Genomic DNA, 21,743 nt, shown 5'->3' with positions numbered 1-21,743 from the left:
AAACATCACTTTAATTAAATTTTTGTTGTTATTTATGGTTTCTGCATGGTTTGATATGCTTCAGTTTTCATGATAAACAAAACTAGCAGAGTAGAGCATAAATAATTAATTTTTCTTCTGAAACTTTGTTTCCAGACTCCCAAAATCATAAAAAACAAATTTATCAAGTGATTCATTGTTTCACTAATGATGAAACTAGTGACAAAAGAGATGACAACTTCAAAACACTCAACAATGTCAAAAAAAAATCTGTGACCTGATGTGAACTGTTTGTGTTAGTTATACCATTGCTTTCAGGAGGTTATTCAGGGTCATTCCATGCTGCCCATGTTAGCTCCCACATCCTGACCATCGATAAATCTGAGGTCCTATCATCAATCTTTGCATATTCTTCAAAGTTCACTTTCAAGACATCCAAACTTTCCAAATCATCTAGTGCTATATACACATCAATTTAAACAATTAAATTGTGATGGCAGACTTTTTCATTAAATGTAAAAAGATATAAAATTTGGATAATATCAGAAATGGGTAGTAAAATTTAAAAAATAAATGGTCTTTCTAGAGATGAAAAGACAGATTTACAAATGTCAGTAGTAGTGTATAAATTGAGTTGCACATGCAAATAAAAACGTAAATTGGGGAGACAAGAAGAAAATAAAAATAAGATTGAATGAATATCTGACATCAATTTGACTGGGACATACCCAATATCCTTGGTTTTTGCATTGCATAGAAAAAGGCTATGTGATAAATAAAAAGAACATAAAAATATTACATTTTCAGAGATTTGTATAAACATAGGTTTAAAGAACATGTAGAAATATTAAAATAGGATAAGTTGACTAATTTAAATAAAGGTATGGAGATAGATGGCACATGGAGGGATCTCTTGATAAAATAAAAGAGGAAGTGAATGTGTAAAAGTTGAGGATATTGCAGAAAATAGTGATACATGTAAAAAAATTTGGTTACAGAAGAATTACAAAAACAGAATTTATCAGCTTTTCTGGTCAGTGCATGCGATTTATGTTTGAGTTTATATATATATATATAACTTCGTCTCCTGATTAACAGACTACATAAGACAAAACTTAGGTTATTAGTCTTCTTTGAAAAATTTCCACATACGTTTATCTAGTGCTATTTCCAAATACGGTGGACCTTCGTTATAGCACTGCTCACTATAATGTGTACTCGGTTATAACGCGGGCGATGTTCATGACATGATAAGCTCAAACACGTTTATACAAGTCCATGTGGCATTAGTGAGTAGCGCATTTTATTGTTACTGCGTATTGAGTAATTGTGTGTGTATTGAGTTCCTGAATGTATTTTGAATAGTGTTTAATTATTGTATGCATGATGAGTAAAAGAAAAGCTTACAGTGTGAAAGAAAAGCTTGACATTATTGCTAAAGTAAAGAGGTGAACCGCATTACACCGCACCGCTCGGTATAACGTGGTTGTTGTTTCCCGCCCGACATGCGCGTTATATCGGGGATCCACTGCACTTCAAATGGTCACCTCCTGCATACTTGTGTGATTGGACAAAACACTACTTCACTACTGCTGTTATAAGCACATTCAAACCTTAAAAATGTAAAGCCATTTCTAATATACATGGTCCATGTACTCACTGTGAATTGCACAGCTTGAGAGGGTCCAGCCTTATATTCAATTGTTTTCCTTCCTTAAGCAGCAGTATACATAGAATTATCAAATCCTTATGTTGTTTGACAGATATGATAATGCCTCTGTCCAGAAGATGCAAATGGCTGGTGCAGTTGGGTAGAAAAAAGTTCAACATTCCTTAATCCTTTTGCTTCTTTTAAGTGGGCAGCATCACAATCAAGCATCAAAGCCACCTTCCCATTGCACATTCCCCATTTTTGCATTAAGGCATGAAAAAATTCAATGAATAGACTTCTTCTCATTCAGGCCTTCTTATTATGGCAAAGGGCTATACTGATATGGTATAGCCCTTTGGTTTCCCATACTTTCAATTTTGAGCAAATGTCACTTTGTAAGGAACCAAGTCCGAGCGTTATTTTTATTTTACTTTTATTTTGCTTATTATTCTATTTTTGTTTGGGGCTTATGTTTTGTTAGGACGAAGGTTTCCTCACCAATCACCTTAAGCATTTAAAAAGAGAAGAAATAAAACCCAACTCACCGACGGAAGAAAAGCGCCATAGGACTCGCGCACATTTGCGCTTCCTGAGCGGCAAAGAATAAGTCCGCACCGAGAAAGGGGGGGGAGACCCCACAAGCATGAGATAGACTCGCTAGACCTTAAGTAATAAAAATGTCCCGGAAAAATTGTAAAAACAAATAATGTAAAAGGTTAGTGAGTAATTGTCGGAAAATAGGCTGCCAGACAACGAAAAAAGTTCTTGTTAGCATTAAGTATTTAAATGAGGGGAGTGATCACATTCAGACTTGTGACGTCACCTCACACTATAAATCCCGAATCTCAAGTGAAGACAGAGAGGTGAATTCCGGATAGCAACGAGCTTGGCGAACTTCGTAGCAGTAAGCGAGAGAGGTGTCCGATAGGATCAAATAGTTCCAAGGTGAATTTTGAAGTGATTCGAATATTGGATCGATGATAGAAAATCTTGAGAGTTGAGGAAATAGGTTCCGAGTATATTGAGGTGACGATTAGGATCTATAGTTTATAAGAATTATTGTTATAAGTTAAGGCTTTGTTTTGTCGGATTCCCAAGGGGAATAGAATTAAGCTAGAAATAGATTGAACTGAGTATTGTCGGGTTGATTTTGTTGAATTTCATTGAATAAATTATTGTTTGATTTTTTACTAAATATTGTACATAGTTATTGCTAAACGACTAATTAAATCTTTGATTTTTTTCTATTGACAAATCTTGTCATTATTTAATTCGGTGCACGCTTAAAGTCCAAGCCTGGCACGCTAACGCAAATCCGAGTAAAGTACCCGGTAGGCTAATGGTTGTTTCTGGCACACGGTAGAGTCGATAATAGTCGGAAATTAAAATAGTACTTTACAACTTTTCTGAATCATCATCATTTGAAATAAACACTGATTCTCTCTCTTAAAACTTCCCATTATGGCACTGTTTGCTGTTTAACAGAAAAGTTCTGCTTGGGACAAAATTGTAAAACATGCCTGCCTCATCCACACTGAAAAAAATCTTCCACAGCATGCATCTACAAATCTTAAGCAGCTGTTTCATTTGCCAGTTTTCAACCGTATGTTGAAAAGATGGCATCTAACGCCTACCTCTAATGCCAAATTGTCTATTAAATTTGTAGTATTTTCTAGCCTGATAATATTTGGCTTTGTGGATGTACAACCATACGTTTGTCAAAACTTTTGTTTTCTCCACACACACTACATTTTACTTCAACCTGCAGACTTTCATCAAACTACTGACTCCATAGAACACTGTTACACTTGCACTTTTGTCACCAAACATGCAAGGTCAGAGTATAAAGCAATTCTTGAGTTACTAGAGTTGGAGCCAATAAAAATAATAATAATTAAAATTACTTATTTTACAGAAATGTTGATTAACATATTTTTCCAGGTCATATTTTACATTAAAACAATATAAGCAATTCATTAATGAAAGACAAAATTCAAAGCTCTCCTTTAGAGTGGTTAGGTTGGGATGCAAAGAAGGTTGCTGGATCATCATAATTACAGTAGAGTGTCGTTTATACGAATCAATTGGGGACTGGGGTTGTTCAGATAACCGATTATGTACGAAAAAATATATTAACCTATCCAATGTTGAAATTTTTCTCCATTGCCTGTCGCTTCGTGTTGAATTTTCGTCAATTTTAAGCCTAACAAAATTTTTTATAATAATAATTGAGGCTATTGTATCATTAAAAATTATTTCTTTATTTTGTACAAACAAAATAAATATATCAAAAAATATAAAAGCAAAAAAATTATACTTTAGAAATTAATCTAGTATCAAAAACATTAGATTCAGCATGACACAATCCAACTGGAAAGCTTTTGGATAACCGGCTTTCGGATAAATGACGCTCTACTGTACTTTGAAACTTACTAATTAATTATTTATCTCTCATCGTTGACTGCATAACTTATCAAAACAGCATACTCAGAACACCTTATAAATATGCAGCCGTGTTTATTAGATACTAACTAACATTTTCGGTCGTATTTAACAACCATCTTCAGGAAAGAACATCAAAAAATCGAACACAAAGACACTTTGCAGTAACGAACAAGCGTTTAGAATTTTTTAAAGAATGTTCCAAATAGAATTGCGTGAGCCATCTCTACAATCGATGAGTATTAAATAACACAATACATGAGAATAAAATAAAAATAAATAACGGACAATGAAAAATAATATGCTCCATGGAGACATTAAAAATAAAATACGGTGCAAGCCGAACAGCGCAAAGAACATAGGGAAGGAGAGGAGCTGTGCGGAGACAATAACAAACGGGTTCAGTCCTTGAGTAAGCTTCTGCTTATCTGCCTTTCTGACGTTTACATACCGCCTGAGCGCCAGGCTGCAGATACTTTACTAGCCTCTCGGAAGTTGATAGATTGGCTAGTAAAGTATCTGCGGCCTGGTGCTCAGGCGGTATGTAAACGTCAGAAAGGCAGATAAGCAGAAGCTTACTCAAGGACTGAACCCGTTTGTTATTGTCTCCGCACAGCTCCTCTCCTTCCCTATGTTCTTTGTGCTGTTCAGCTTGCACCGTATTTTATGTTTGTATTTTATTTTTAATGTCTCCATGGAGCATATTATTTTTCATTGTCCGTTATTTATTTTTATTTTATTCTCATGTATTGTGTTATTTAATACTCATCGATGTAGAGATGGCGCACGCAATTCTATTTAGAATTTCATTTAAAAATGTTCCAAACGCTTGTTCGTTACTGCAAAGTGTCTTTGTGTTCGATTTTTTGATGTTCTTTCCTGAAGATGGTCGTTAAATACGACCGAAAACGTTAGTTAGTATCTAATAAACACGGCTGCATATTTATAAGGTGTTCTGAGTATGTTGTTTTAATTATTTATCTTCAATAGCATATTTTTATCTTTAGTTTTTACATATCTTGTGCAAAAAAGGCTTATAATATAGAATAAAAATATGTAAATCCATTGCAAGATATTGTACAGTACACCTTAGAATTAAAATTCATGTATTTCATGTTTAATACAATCATTTCATCCAAATTTGTAATCACTTTTATGATTTTGAAGACAGATACTGCTGTATTGTGTTACTTTTACATTGTTGTTTATTATCTTTTTCCCTATTAAATATAATAAAAACAGTTCATTTACATTATTTCCTCCATCAGTTACAATTGACAGGATCCAACTGTTTTTCTAAAAATTAACTAGAACTTTTGTCCCAGACTGAAGTGCATTGATGGCTTGTGAAATCATTTTAGATCATCAGGGGCACTACATTAAAGTGTAAGCAGTGAATTCTTATCTTTGTTCTACTTCCTGAATTTACATAATAAACATTGTACAAAGGTGTAATACAATATCTGTTTTCATGATAGACATACATGTTTATCTGAAGAGAACTCAACAGATTAATGAATTTTAAAGTTATAATTTAAAAAATTTTTATACAAAACAACTCAACCTGATTTTAATTGATTAAACCAAACAGTCTTCCCAAAATTTTTTACAGTTGGTTTATTTTTAAATATTTTTGGCAATCAACAAATACCTTAACTTTTTTACTCCTACGGACATGGTCTACTGTTCCAACAGATCCAACTGCCTCATAATGCAGAGGGCACCATAGCATATATATTTTTGGACAGACTTTTTGCAAGTCAAAAAGTCAAGAAAAAAAATAAGAGAAACTTTTTGCAAGTCAAACACCTATATCGATATCGTTCTTTGTCCAGCAAATTGCCAGTTCATCTGTAGATATCGCGCAGACAGTTAAAATAAACAGTTATCATCTGAACCATAGTTTTACTTCGGCTTTACCACCAGGGCAAAGCTACATGGATGTGTGGTTGGGGTCGGCGTAGAGAGCTCGACAAAGTAAGCAAATTTCCTTTACTTCATCTCATGTGATGCGTACGATGTTACGGACACCTTTTTGCCACAGCCTCGTTCAGTCGCATTTGTACCCAGGTCAGTAACCTCAAGGTCCTCTCAGCCACTTGACAGATTGCCCAACTCTTACATTGCTACGTGCCACCAAACCTTTGCATAAATTACAACAGATATTATGACTTTGTTATATCTTTACTCAAGCACCTGCAATCGGCAATATTCAAATAAAGCTTCAATTAACGATTTCCAATGACACAAATATGAACCAATAAGCTTTCATTTCTTAAATAATCATAAATTTAAACTACAACCTACAATAATGCAATTGGTTAATGTTATCTATGGTTCCAAGATAGCGGCTCGTCTCTGATTCCAGCAAATAGAAGGGAAACAGTGGGGACGCACGTTTTAACCTAACCTAACCTATTCTAATAAATTACCATAATTATGTCTTTGCTAGAATCAGACGAGCCGCCATTTTGAAACCATAGGTAACCATGCAATTTAATTACTGTCTTTAAGTAATGTCTAACGATGACTTCCGATCGTTTGTTTCGTTTGTTCTCATACGACAGACTTTCACGTCAATTTTTACACTTTAATAGTTATAAAATAGATGAGATGACGTCAGATTGACGTATAAGTACGTACAATAGCAATTAATTCGACAGATTATCTCGCAGTATTAGGCCTAATTTAACATAAAGTTTTCGTTCGTATTTTCCTTTATATATCTTACCGTAAGCGTAGATTCCTCTTAAAAGATCTTCCCTCAAACCCATAGCGTCGAATGTCGGAATAACTTCCACATCTTCGCTCGTCTCAAATTCCACATTTGATAAATCTTCCGTTTGAACAACGCGTCTGCTTAGACGAGAAGCCATCTTTGTTCCCTTATGCATCGCCACCTACGAAAACGCAAAGATTTCTTTCACCAGGTTATGAATTTATAGCCAAAATGTCTCATTTTATTTATTTAAGAAAATTAAACTTGTTATAAGTTATATTATTTCATTAATTTTTATTTTGAAAATTTATAGTAATTTATACTAAACTATGTACTAACTTGCCGTTTTATATTTAAAAATATTTATTAAAAAAAATCTTTATTTAAATTATTTTCTGTACTTATTTAAGTAATTATGGAATTTTCATTGACATTAAAAGTTTGATTTTTCGTCGGCTATAATTTTGTTCTAGAACACAATAAAAATGGTGATCGTCTGAAATATTTTTAGAGAGACTTTGTCTTTAATTGACATAAAAAGTGTTTCATAATTAAAATTAATTAATATTTTTAGTAAATAAAATTATTTTCAAATCGATAAAGTCGCTTTAATGCTTAAGAGGTAAAATCAACTATAATAATAAGAAGAACCCGAGATGGATTTAGTAACGCATAATTCTTACTAACACGTTTCTAACACGTAACTAATTGTTGATTTCAAACAATTACAATAACTTTAATTCAGTCAGTCTACTTCCTCTATGTTAAATTTTTCTGTCGAATAGTTACTGTAAGCTCTACTTATTTACGCCAGATGGCCGAGGCGATAAGGCGCTAACCTACCGCTCTGGGGGACTCGGAATCGAATCAGAATAAGTCGAGAAACCTCAATAGTCTTTCGGAGGGGTATCTAATATGTCGGGTCCTGTTTTTCACCATCCGGCCATCCAATTGTGAGCCTAAAGAAAGCCCTTAGTGCCTACAGGGCGGAAAAAGAAAACGGAATTGAAGTTTGCCACTTAGACATTTTCAAAACTAATATTGTTTGAATTGTCTTTGAAGAAATTGGATATAGAACAAGGGTGAGCAACCCTTGTCAAACGTGTCAAGCATGCACACAGACGAATTTTTCCGGTTGGCAACCTAGAGCAGCTAGTAAAAAATTAATATCCAACATCTTCGCCGAGTTGTATATTTTAATATAATAAATAGAATGTAATTTTGTCAAATAGAGCGATAATAAATAAGAATGCAATAAAGAAACAAACACTATTAACTGTTTTAGTAATATGTAATTTAAAAAAAAAATGAAACAAACATCTTGTGATATACTAACTTACAGCAAAGTTGCCAATTTAGCAGGCTTTCTGCTAAATCTAGTTTTCTCGAGCCTCTTCTAGCTTCTAGACCACACAATATGCTTCCAAAACTCCTGGTTGGCACGTAAGAATATCTGCATCTTACATATGAAGATTTTGGCACGCACACATAAAAGGTTGCCTATCTCTGCTATAGGCTATAAGAAATTAATTTTAAAATGTTTCTTGTTAATCGTACGACTTACATAAATGCATATTTTAACTTTTAAAGAAAGTATTAAAATTATAATTTCGAAATTGGATTAAACTGTTATACAATCGAATCCGAACTTAATTAACTATATACAATTTTTAATAATTGAGATTTTTATTTTATGCACTTATATAATTAAATAATTATTATAGTTAAAATTAGGCATTCACCCAAAGTAATTAAAAATTAACGTGTTTTTTATTCTACATTTTTAATAAATAACGAACGGTTGTTTTTCTGTTAACAAAATGGGTTATTAATTAAGAAATTTCCCAACTTATAGTTCGCGAACCCTAAATTTAATTCCTGTACTCATCGCCAAATAAATAAGGTTGAAAAACACTGAATTAAAGAAAATTAAAGTTATATTTTTTAAATTATTTTTATAAAATTACATTTCCAAAAAGATTGGAGTTTTTATATTTAAATTTAACTGTATTTTTTTTATTACTTCTATTTTTTGGATACTAAGAAAAATTTTTTTACAAGAATCATCGTGAGATCGTCCACGTCCACATGAGGCTACCGGATGGTAAGGAACGAGACCCAACATATCCGAGACAGACCATCCACAAAATATTTCTGGGAATTTTTGGATCAGTGAGATTCATTTCCAAGGCCCCAGAGCAGTAGCCTGGCTCTTTAACCGTTTCGGCAGAGGTAAAAAGATTCTTTTAATAAAAATAAATCTATATTTATAATATGACTAAATAATAAAATATGTAAATCAATATAAGTAGGGAAAGGTGGTGCAAGATGGGACCATGGGGTAAGACGGGGACGTCTGTTTATTCGTGGTTAACGCGCTTTCATCTAGCTGTTATTTGGGGAACTAAACGTCAACCTCAAAGGGGATCACGGGACGAGAGAACGTCCGAATCTCTCTCTTTGTTTGGAAGTAAGACAGTTTTCCATGTTTCAGCAATACTTCATCTAATTTTACGCCCGCTACAAAGTTTCTACAAAATAAGTATTATTGTGAACTTTTACATTACTTTTTAGACGTAGATATTATGGTATTCGAAGTAACCTTTAAGACCGAAATTGTTTAGTTTTGAAATAAAGTTGACCCGTGTTTGCAGTCAGTATAAAAAGTGCACGTTGGGGCAAGATGGGCCACTACCATCTCGCCCAAGGTTGGCCACGAATTCTGCTGCTGGCTAGAGGCACTGCAAAATAGTGCAGCGAACTAGTTTTAAATTCGTTGTCATTGATAATTCTACCATCTTTTCGAATATATAAAACAATAATTTAAAAATGGTCTTTTTATAGAAAATGAAATATTCCACTTTTAAATCATATCTAACTGTAATAAATTTATACAGTATATACTGTATTACTTTATTATTTATGTTTTTACGTTTTATTTTATTTATGAAAACATTTTTTAAATTTAAATACTATCTTAACAAGAAATAAAATGTGAGATAACAATCGAAATAAAAATTTTTTCCACGAAAAAAATATCGTCTGCTTACAAGATAGCGAAACTGAGCATGCGCGAAGTGACAGTATCGTCTGGTGAAGTAAATACGAGTAAGTTCAAACTTTTATATTTATTTATTCGGTAAATAATTATAAATGTAGCCGTTGTGATAAATGGGCGCACTGTTCTTGTGCCAATATTGAAGAAAACGCAGTTTAACTATTTTAATTTGTCCTTCTTATATATAAAAATAATATCCCCATCTTACCCCATGGGAGGGGCAAGATGGTGCATTTACATATAATTTTAAAATATTAAATTTTCTTGTTTTTAAAAACGTTTTTCAAAAATTAAATTTTGTATTATATATTACCAAATGTTGTAGTTGCTGAGAATAAAAAAATTATTGTTCTCATTAAAGTGGTTGCCATCTTATGACTTTTCAAACCTTAACGTCCTCATCCTGTCCCACCTTCCCCTACTAGATAAATAATATAATTCTCTCGAGTAATATCTTTAACTGACTTTGTCTGACCCCAACAAGGATCAGTCCTCCTGAATGGCCAAGGTTGCAAGCACCTATCCGCTCTGGGGGACCCGGGATCGAATCCGAACGGGTCGAATAATCCCCAGGAATTTTTCGGGGAGTGGTCTGTTCGGATATGTCGGGCCCCGTCCCTCACCACCCGGTCGCCCCATTGTGGGCCTGGCCGAACCCATAATGGGCCTGCTTTAAGAGGCCCTCTTAGTGCCCACGGGGCGGAAAGAGTTAAAAAAAGAAAAAAGAAAAAGACCCCAACAAGGATCAGTCCTCCTGAATGGCCAAATTTGCAAGCACCTTTTATCGACATAAAAGATGCTTTCAATTACTAGTTACAAATGACCATTCTTACAGTAAATAGTATCTTCGCTATATTTCTTAACAAACGACTTTTTTTTTTTTTTAAACTCTCCGCGCTTTGAGCATTAAAAAGACGTCTTTTAGCAAGCCCATTGTGGGTCAGCCAGGCTTACAATAATTGCTAAATAACGCATAACTTATAACTAATAGACTCATTGCATCCACTCTCTCCGTATAAAATAATTAGCTTAAAATCACCACATCATCTTTCGGTTGCAAAAAAAAAAAAAAAAAAAAAAAAAAAAAAAAAAAAAAAAAAAAAAAAAGAGAAAAAGAAAAGAAAAGGCACTGGATATCGATGGATTGCCATGAAATTTTTGAACAAGTGAGGGATCCAGCGGGGAACGAATACTTCTAATAGAGCTATAATTTTACATGCCATATGATTATTTTATAAATTATATATTTACTTATTAAATTACTGGTATAAATAAGTAAATATATAATTGATAAAATACCATTTGGATAATCACCGGTATATATATATATATATACCGGTAATTTGAAATGTATTTTTAAAAAATTTTAAAAATATAAAAATTAAAATTCTGCAGGCCAGCTTTTAAGGTGTCAACTTACTTCTCTGACGGACCCGTGAACACATCCGGACAATTGAAAAACTAGATATTTTTTGGGAGTGATCCATCTCGGATATGTCAGATCTAAGTTCCTCACCACATGGCTTTCCCATTGAAGGCCTGGACATACGGACGCGGTTGGTTTGGTTGTTAAAAGGTATGGCAACGCGACACTTGGCGATCTGCCGAGGGGGATGCCTTTCGGGAGGTCTTTTGAGGGAAACTGGCCCTTATTTAGGCGTTACAGACCTGGAGAAAACCTGAAAAACTCCATGTGGCCAGCCCGTCCGATCGAGGCGCGAACCCGTGACCGAACTCCATACGTACACAGTTTACAAAATTACTTGGGTTGGAACGCTATCGCCGTTCTAAATATATCCATTGAAAAAGAATGAAATTCAAAATTGACTAAAATTTTTTTTCATGATAAATCAATTTATGGTATACATATTTTACAAAGTAATCAGATAAATTAGCAGTAAATTAATGAGTACGTTTCTGCAGTGTAATACCTGTTTATTATTAAAACGAAACACGTTCGTGTTCAATTAACATGTATCGTATATAGGACAGCAGGACGGCTAAGCGGTTATGGTGTTAGCTTACCGCTCTGAGGACCTGGAATAGAATCCGGATGGGTTGAAAAACATCAAGAAATTTTGAGGTTGTCCCTTATTACCCGGCTGCCCCATTTTGGATCTGGCCGAACCCATGACGAGCTTGCTAAAAAGGTTCTCTTAATTCCCACAGGACAAAAAGTTTTGAAAAATTTTACGGTAGGCTTCTTGGATATCCCATCGTGTAGGCTTGCAATATATCTAAAATTTACAATATTGACGAGAAATTATAGTTTTTAAAAAATATATTTTTTACAATAAAATATTTATTGTGTGTACAAGATGAAGCTGTCTTATCAGATGAAATTACACGCTAATGTTTGGTTGATGGAAAAAACAGGAAAATGACATTGCTAATATCGAAATATCATCGTCATCACGTATTTATTATTGATATTAACAAATTTCCTGTAATTTCCTTACCTTGACAAATGAAAACTTTTTTATTTTTCTTATTGCATTACGTCATTTGTAAATGTAATTATTAATATGCTAGATTCTTATGGAAATTTTACCTAAATATAAGACCTTGCAATTAATAACGGATAAAAGATTGAAATGTTTTGCAGTTCTCAAAGCATCTGAGAAAATTTTTATAAAAGATTCCTGAATTAAATTTTCTATCATTTTAACACTTTCGGGATAGTCCAATACTCCAAATAGCCATTAAAAAGTTTATAATGATATGAGCTATTTTTGGAATATCACTATCCAAGTAAGATGTCAATCTGCATTGTGTGGTACCCGGCTCCAAGTCCACGGTCGAATCCTCAGAAATGATCTAGTTCAAATATGTATCTTATTCTTTTTCTCGGGTCCTATTGTGAACCTGGCGAAACCAATGATGGGCCTGCTATAAGGGTCTTTAGAGGTCCATAGAATGAGAATGATTTACGAAACTATCAAAAAATATACCAAAACTGTTGCAATTATGCAAATGAGTAACAAAATCGAAAATTCCGTTGATACCTTCAGCTTTCACTATCTACAATTGAAAATATCCTTATGTTCTATCATACAGTTCTATATTAGCGTTAATGACACTTGTAATGTATAAGTCACAATTTTCGTTTATAGTAAATATATTTAAAAACTCTTGATTATTCTCTGTAAAACAAATATTTTAAAATATTGGCCTAAATGGAGGCTTGGAAATAAGTCATATGCTGTTAACAGGAAGGTTCGGGTTCGATTTCCGTCTAGAGTTGGGTCGAATCAAGATGAGAAATATTAATGAAAAAATCATTTATTTTGGTATTCGGTTATTCTAGATATTGACATCATTGTTATAGGCAATAGCATTGTTAAGTAAGTTCCAAAATTAGTTTTTAAATCTTGTTTTGAATCTCGAAATTCCAAGAATTAAAGATTGAAAGTTTTTGGCATTTGACATAAAATTTATATCATTTAAGATGTGCCAAGTTTTAATTACTAATTTATCAAAATTTATGATTCTGTTTGTCTGCCAGATTTTTATCGACTGATTTTATGAATGAGAGGGAAGATTGCCAGAATTCTCTAAAAGGGAGTAAAAGTTTTAAATCACATAGTAGTACTTCTATTGATATAACCTGTATGTCGGAATTATTTGGTAAATTGAACCTTCGATTGATTCAGGTTTTTGAAAACAGAATAGACAATTATATAGCAAATTAATTATTAAAAACCGAAAAATTTTAATAAAATATCTGAAAATTAAGAATTAAACAATAATTATTGGTCTACAATAAACCTTAATTTGTTTGAAACTTTTTGTGGCACATAATACAGTGTACGTCATTAAAATAAATCAATGTTTTTATATTCGTGAGCGGTAGTGTAGCTAGATCCGATATTAGAGGGAGCTCGAGTTATCGTCCACTTTTGTATTACTGGATATTGTCACCAACGCTATGGATGAAGAGTTGTTATATACTATATATACGCAAATTTTTTTTTGTGCTTATTTCATTTTTCTCTTAATTTATTTAGAAACATAAGGAAACCCGGGCCCACTACGTCCCTTTCTGATTAAGCTACTGTTCACGAGTACTTATTCTTCGTTAAATAAAATCTGTAAATTATTTACTTCACAAATTATATTTATATATTTGCTATCTACGATTACAAGAATAGCAGATTCTTTATAGATCCGTTGTTCTTATGGGTTTTCATGGATATGCTATTCTATGCTACTGAAAATATTTGTTCGTACAAATATTAACCGGGCATCCACGGCTTGCAGTGCTCGATTGAATAACAATACTGAAAATTTGTAGTCAGTCGCGGGTTCGCATTTCACCAACGAGCTGGCTGCGTAAGGTTAAGAGTGCGACTATGCAGACGCGAGCGAGCGAGAATATGTGGCGAGAAGAGACGAGACGCAATAAATATCAAATCCTGACAGATATATGCGAACCAGAAATTCGCTCTCGCCAGTGATATTTTTCGCTTCTCGCTTGTGCATGATTTTCCTTTGCGAGAACAATATCGCTCGCAACCTCTCGCTCGCTACTAAATTCGCGTCTGCATAGTTGCACTCTTACCGGGTTTTCTTCACGTGTTTAACACAAATAAAGAATAGTTTTTATGGAGCATCTTTTTGGCAGATTATCCTTGTGTTGCGTTGCCTTATTCTATCAATTGAATTCACTCAACTCTGAGGAATCCGGGTTCGATTTCAGGACGGATCTTTGTAAATTTTTATGGATATTTTGATCCGGAATCTCACTATTCGGCTTTCCTATTGTAGAATGGCGGACCCATGGTAAACATAAATAAATAACATCCAAACGCCCACAGAGTGAAAGAAATTTAATAAAGTATCGCATGTACTAATTATATTCGTACTGATGCAACGACTATGCTAACAGATTGCGTATGCTCAAGTGATAATTTAAATTCCCCTAACTAACAAACCAAGAAAATTAATTAATTATAAGTTATACCACATAATTTATTAATATTTTGAAGTGAAAATAATGATTAAAATAGATAATTATTTTAAAAAATGCGTAAATTCATTGAATATAACCACCCCTTTGCTACTGAAGCTAACAAGGACATTAATTTCTAAGATAATTAACAATTTAATTTAATTTCCTGCAACATTTATTTGCGGTTGAGCTTACATCGATTTATATACTCATTATGTAAACGTAAAAATTAGAAATATATTTTTTAATATAAACACACGCTCATGTTTACGTTTGATTTTAAAATTTTTTAATTAAAATAATAATTTAAATGTATAATTTTTGTGATAATATTTAATATATACATTAATTATAAAATAATTAAAAATATATATGAAATTAATTATCACAAATTTGGTATTTGTGATAATTACAACCTTTTTGTGTTTTAATATACAGAAATAGAGTTTAGTAGATCGCGAACCACAGGTTGGTAAATAAACACGATTTCTGAAATTTTATTGAACGAAAAGTAGAGATTAATTATTTATTTAAAATATAAAGTAAAAAATTAAATTATATTCTAATTAATTTAGACGACCACCCAGTTTAAATTATAATAATTATTTAATTAAGTGAACAAAATAAGAATATTCTATTAAAAAGTGCACTTAATTAATCGAGTATATATTCGGTTACGTAACAAATTAATCCAAAAGTCTAAACAATAATGTATATATTTTATTATTATTTTTTATTTTTTTAAATTGGAGTCACGCAATTAGTAAGAAACGTGTTTAAAGGAATTTCTTTTATATAAATCTGATGGTAATTGTTCTAGAAGACAATTACTCAGACAATATTGGCTTTTGAATATGGCCAAGTGCCAAATTTTACTCCCTATTATTCTGCTTATTGTAAAATTTTCCATTTAGTCCTTCAGATAAGGAAGTTAAACTTTATTTATATAATAAGAAAACATGCTTACTCCAACGGGGTATTTATACAAGAAATATAATTTTCTCAGTAAAAGTATATATAAATATATAATAAGAACAGTTTTCCCTGTAAATTCTTTATTTTTAACAATTTGATTCGATTTTCATTCGAGGAAAAAATGCGGAAAAATAATAATCTTATAATCTGTTTCCTTTCGTTGTTAGAATTATTTGATTAAAAACTTTAAAATAATTAATGCAATTTTATCCTCTTATTCTTCTCATTATTCACCTATTTATTTTCTTTTTAAATGCTAAAATAATTAGGTTAAAATAACAAGTGAATCTCCTTTTATAGTGATAAAATGCATGAAAATGCACGAATGTCAGGGAAAAAAATGCCCTCAAGCTCGTGAATTTTTTATAAATTAAAATGTAATTTAAGTTTTTATTCTATATATTTAATTCTTAGCTTTCTTTTTAACAAAATCTTTAGTTTCTCAAGCTGTAGTTCGCGATTTACTAAACTCTATTTCTATACATTACAACTAAAAAAGATTGAGGAATTATAAATACGACCTAATTTACCTTTATTTTATCTTTCATGTTTTAATTGTAGTGCATTATATACCAATTAAATACACAGTTAAGCATTTTATAACCGAATTTATCATAATTTGATTACTTTTTATTGTTTTTTGTTTTTACTTAAACCACAAATTATAGGCTACTAAAATATATAAACTAAATAAAATCGGTTTTAGGTATATATTTTGCATGTCTACGTAAGCCTTAAGCTGTTAAAAATTTACTATTCCACTAAAAATTGATAGTCGGATACGTAAGGCGGTTCTTTGGTGATGTGAATCGCTCACTAAATGCAGTAACAGTTTACAAACACAAACGATCGCCCTAGAAAAGAATAAATTACATAAAGTTCTCAAAAAATAAATACATTTTAAAATAAAATTTACTTAATATACTTAAATATTAATTGTCTTTCATTTTTAAAGCTCCTATCATTATTTTTACCCGCCTATCAAACATTAAATGTATATATATAATTGTCTTTTTGTGCTAATTATAAAATTTTAATTAGTATTTATTTATATTTTGGTTTATTTTCAGATATATTATATTATATGTTATTGATTAATTAATAATATAAGGACAGAATAAATTCAGAGTTTAATTTATTTTACTATAAAAATGACATTTTATCCGTGCCGAAAAACGTGTTCAAATTACTAAATTCTTTAAAATAATAAATATATTGAATCAAAAATGATTAAAAATAAAGAATAAATGTTTATTTTATAAGTATTTTAAAATTTATTTTTTTTCAGTATTTTTTTTATTTTATTTTCTGGGTGGCCTGATAAAAGCTTCACTTCCTTCCATTTGTTGGATCCGGGTTCGATACTTTCGGCCCCTTTTATTTTCAATAAATGTAAAGAAAAAACATTTTAAGGCAATTTAATACAAAAGATTACTTAATCGAAATAAACACGCACTAATTACAATTTTGAAAAAATCAAAAATTAAAAATTACGTCTAAAAAAATCTAAAAAAATGTGCCGAGACCGAAACGAGCGACGCCATTTGCCTGTGTATTTGAAACGATTAAAAACAGACGATAAAAGTAATTATTATAGATTAAACAAACAAATCGATTAACTGTACAAAATTATTTAACAAGACGTTATAAATAAATAAAAACGGTATTAAAATTAATTTAAGAATTATATAAAGTTTAGAAAAGTAAAAAAAAAAAAAAAAAAAAAAAAAAATGCCATTAGAAGGTCGAGTTCGGGAAAATTCCGGTAGGGAGAGTTTGGTAGATGTTTCGCACAAGGAGAAAGATCGTCTGGGAGACGTGGAGGGAGGAAGTTACATCTGTACGCGGTCGGTGTAGAAGGTTGTTTTATACTCTGTCATCGTCGGAGCGACAGCGTTAAGGTGTGGGAATACGTTGACATTGTTATGTAAAGAAATGGCAGGAGGTAAATCGACCGTTCACGTCGTGCAACTCAAACCCATCGTCGTACCAAAATCTCTACAAGAAGGCAACAAATTCGTAAAATGGGACGACGTGAGTCTCTTTTTCTTATTTAAACCGCATAATTTCGTTAAAATTCGAACGTAATTCTTAACTAAAAATCGCTTCCTACGTTTACGATCATCCTATTGTGTTGTTATACCTAGAGTTTCCTGTTATAAACTTCAAATATGTTTAAATAATACATTAAATAATAAGGAGAAAAGTATTTTAAACAAGTAAAAAACTTTAAATATTAATTTTTATGTATTTAATCGCATGCAATTTGAAGATTTAGTGGGCAAAATCCAGTATTTTGGGTAAAAATACTGTAAAAAAATGTGCTCTAATCTATATATTTATGTGTAAATTGTGGCAAGAAAATCATGCTTAAATTTTTTGTATTTTTATGGATTTTTCTGGCCTTAATTTATAGATAAATGCATCAATTAAAGCATAACTTATAAATTCTTCAAATCTGCATATAATTTAAGGAATTTAATTTATATATATATATATAAATTTTCTATATTTTTCACATTTTTTCTAATTTTATTTATATTATTAAATGGAGAAAAATGTCTTTTACTTTATACATCTACATATAAATTGTAGCAAGAAAAACATGCTTAAATGTTATGTATTTTTACATATTTTTCTTGTGTTAATTTATATATAAATGGATAAATTAAGGTTGAAATTATATAGAAATACCTTGAATCTGTGTATAAATTTTTCTGTATTTTGCATCTTAATTTATAAATGCATAAATTAAGGTTGGAATTATATAGAAATACCTTGAATCTGTGTATAAATTTTTCTGTATTTTGCATCTTTTTTCTAAGTATATTTGTTATTAAATCAAGGAAAATGTAGAAAATTTATATTTCTTTTGCTTTAATAACAGGAACACAATGAGGATATGCAAAGTAATTTGTATGTATTCGTTTGCATTTGTCATTTTTAATGTTAAATTTCTAAAGTTTAACATAAATCTAATTTGTTAAGTGACGTGCGTAAAAAATTTAAATTTCTGTTATCATGTTTGCAAATTTCTTGTATAAGATAATTTTTTATTGTGTTGTTCGTTTTTGTGTTTCTTTACTTTCCTTTCTTGTTTTGTCTTATTATCTTCTTTGTTATTTTCGTTATTGTCTCGGAGAAACGAGAAAGACCCTCTCGTACAAAATGCCATTAATTTCCGTAACTATACGAAATGCAGTAATTACGCGACGTGTAAAAAATAAAATTTTCCGTTGCCGATTCTCGTAACTTCTCTAGATTTGCGAAGAAAATTCGATGCCGATCGAATCGAATTTTCGTTTAATTTATTACTAATCACGCCTTTTCCGTTAATCATTCTTACTTGGTATATTGAGTGAGTTTTTGTACGCGTATATACGTATCTAAAAATAGTTTAAAGTTTAAAAATATTTGATTTTTATGTATTGGTAATTGTTTATCAACCTTTGCTTGTTTATATTTAAGCAGTGTCAATAACATTGGTGGAAAGCACGGGATAAATTGACTTAACTCCTACTTTTCTGGTCGTTGATACGGGATAACGGTGACTTTCCCGGTCGCCGGTACAGAAAGATCTACTTAACGCCCACTTCCGATAATACGGGGAGTGACACCGCATAAATATTGATCTGTCTTATGTTTAAAATTTGACGTACGGTGGATATTGTATTTGTAATATCCACACTTACTTTGCATAAAGTCCGTCGTCAAAACCGGCATTTATTTTAGCAAATTTCCCTTTTCCCCGTATTCAAATTTATACTTAAGAGCGTGGTTTGCATATATTCTACAGATATTACCATTTATTTTATTAATAAAATACTAGGTACAAAGTTAATTTTACCACATCATACACACCAATGACATTTAACTAAATGTACAGCATATATTTTCATATTTTTAACCAAATTGATATTTTGATTTATTCTATTTGATGTAATTTGAAACTATAAAAAGGGAAATTGTGTTGTAAATAGGCTAACTGTAAGCATTGAATGCAGAATATATCATTTTATTGCAAGAAAACAAATATGAATGTATTTTCATTTTAATAAAATACAAATTTAAGTAAATGCTATACGATACAACCAATATTTAATTAAATAATAATTTGTATTACCTTTAACTCTCAAGTAGTAATGTATTTACATTTTTATTGATTATTGAATTTATTGAAGCCGAATTTACTGGGAATCCATCGATATCAACTCTTGAAATCTCATTCTGCGCAACCATTTCTATGAAATGTTACACGTAGATTATCTTTAAAACATTTAGGAATATTTTAAAGAACTTTACAGGTATTTATCAATCAATGTATCGTTATAAAATTGCATTTTTATAAGGATACCTGCAATATAGATTTAAAGATTATGTATTTATAGAGCATGTATGTAACTTATTTATTTTCAAGTAATTATAACTTTTTCTTAACACAATATGGTCCAGTTTTACTAAGAAAAGATATAATTGATAAGGCTGAACCTTGCTCTAAAGTAAAATGAGTAATCAAACAAATTGATATTTTAGTAGATGAGAATTTAATATCTTGTAAATCTATATTATTTAATTTTTTACAAATTAATTTTGTAGTTCTCTTCAATTTTTTAATAGTTGTTTATGTGAATACAACATTTTTTATTGTATTATCATTTAATTTGTTCAACTTTTAACAAATATCAAGTGTGCTGATAAGAGAAGTGATGTAGAAAATAGATATTTTTGTATGTTTTCTTTTATATTCTATAGCCCTGCTTGATATTTAATAGTTAATTATATAACTATACCATTTTTTTGCTTCAAATGTCTTAATTTAAATGTATACTAAGTTTAATGATAAGGAGAGGGGGTGCAGAAACATGTTTGTGTATATTTATCTAGGCTCTGTTTAGTAATTTAGTAACTAGAAAACTTTTCTTAAATTTAAAATTTATAAAGTAATTTTTGCTGTTTTTGAGGAAATTGTCTTTGAATTTATGTGAACTCAGCCACAATCTACAGTCTTTGAAATTTAATTTATTTGAAAATATTGCAGTTTGTCTTTTTGATTTAGCAAGAATCAAACTTCCACTTCTCTACATGGAAATTTCCATGTGGAGAAGTGGAGAAATTTGGTCACTCTGACAGAATTGAACTTTTGTATGATTGACATATCGAGGAGAACCCGTTTGTTTAGAAATCCATTTTCCATTATTACCGAGAGATTTCTTTTCTACTATTCGATTAAAAATCACATTTAGAGAGAGCTATCCGTCGGGGAAACATTTCTTTCTCGCTTCTCCTTGCTGGCGCTCTCTGTTCAGATTCTATAAAAAGTTATTTACTTAAATAAATTAGCAAGATGTATATCAATTTGCATATAAAAAAGGAAATCTCTTGGATTTTCTGTACAAATTCCTGTGCTAATTTTTTTTCTAACTACAAGACCTTGATCTCAACTGCCATCTTTAAAGGTCAGTGACATATCTTTCAACTAGTTTTATTTTGTGGGTCTGTTAAAGTTGTACTGCAAGATGTCATTTATTTAACTCATTCTTTATAATTCTATCCTTTAATAATGCTGTTTCAAGGATGGAAATTTGAATAGCTTCCAAATTTTTATGATATAATTACAGTGTATTTCCAGTATTATTGTTTAAGGACATAAGATTAACACGTTCTTCCTTTCCTGTTTGAATTCCTCTAGCAAGACATTTAATGAAATATTTTTACTATATTAAATAAATTTGCCTTATACCCGCAATATCTAGCAAAGATTCTGGAATTGTTAAAATAAATTAAACCTTAACGGGTGTTGATCTAATTGATTCGAAAGTAGTAGTTTTCCTCCCGATTTCTATTAAGTAGTGGTGATTAATACCGTACTAACACCAACAGCAGGGATTCTTCGGTAGGGAGGCTCGACTTTGTACATTGAGAAACACTGAATTATCATAGCAACTAAAGGAAATGGAGAGGCATGACC

At 31.2% G+C, this 21,743-nt stretch overlaps 2 protein-coding genes across 5 annotated transcripts in view; one reads left to right on the top strand and one right to left on the bottom strand.

The window, feature by feature from the left end:
- Positions 1 to 6,987, bottom strand: part of LOC136988107 (eukaryotic initiation factor 4A-III) — a 38,776-nt gene extending 31,789 nt beyond the window's left edge. Inside the window, exon 1 of the mRNA XM_067285928.1 lies at positions 6,804 to 6,987. Coding sequence (XP_067142029.1) covers positions 6,804 to 6,966 — 163 coding nt within the window. The 5' untranslated portion in view covers positions 6,967 to 6,987. The remainder of the gene's footprint in view (positions 1 to 6,803) is intronic.
- A 10,566-nt stretch (positions 6,988 to 17,553) lies between these two features.
- LOC136988103 (1-phosphatidylinositol 4,5-bisphosphate phosphodiesterase classes I and II-like) overlaps positions 17,554 to 21,743 on the top strand; it is a 56,174-nt gene continuing 51,984 nt past the window's right edge. For all 4 annotated transcript variants that reach the window (XM_067285917.1, XM_067285918.1, XM_067285916.1 and 1 more), the window contains exon 1: positions 17,554 to 17,809. In XM_067285917.1, coding sequence (XP_067142018.1) covers positions 17,711 to 17,809 — 99 coding nt within the window. In that variant the 5' untranslated portion in view covers positions 17,554 to 17,710. The remainder of the gene's footprint in view (positions 17,810 to 21,743) is intronic.

The sequence above is a fragment of the Centruroides vittatus genome, unplaced genomic scaffold (assembly GCF_030686945.1).
Source record: "Centruroides vittatus isolate TY-2023 unplaced genomic scaffold, ASM3068694v2 scaffold_3046, whole genome shotgun sequence".
NCBI classification, from domain to species: Eukaryota; Metazoa; Arthropoda; class Arachnida; order Scorpiones; family Buthidae; genus Centruroides; species Centruroides vittatus.
The sequence above is the reverse complement of the archived record's forward strand: the minus strand, read 5'-3'. Positions and strand labels throughout refer to the sequence as shown.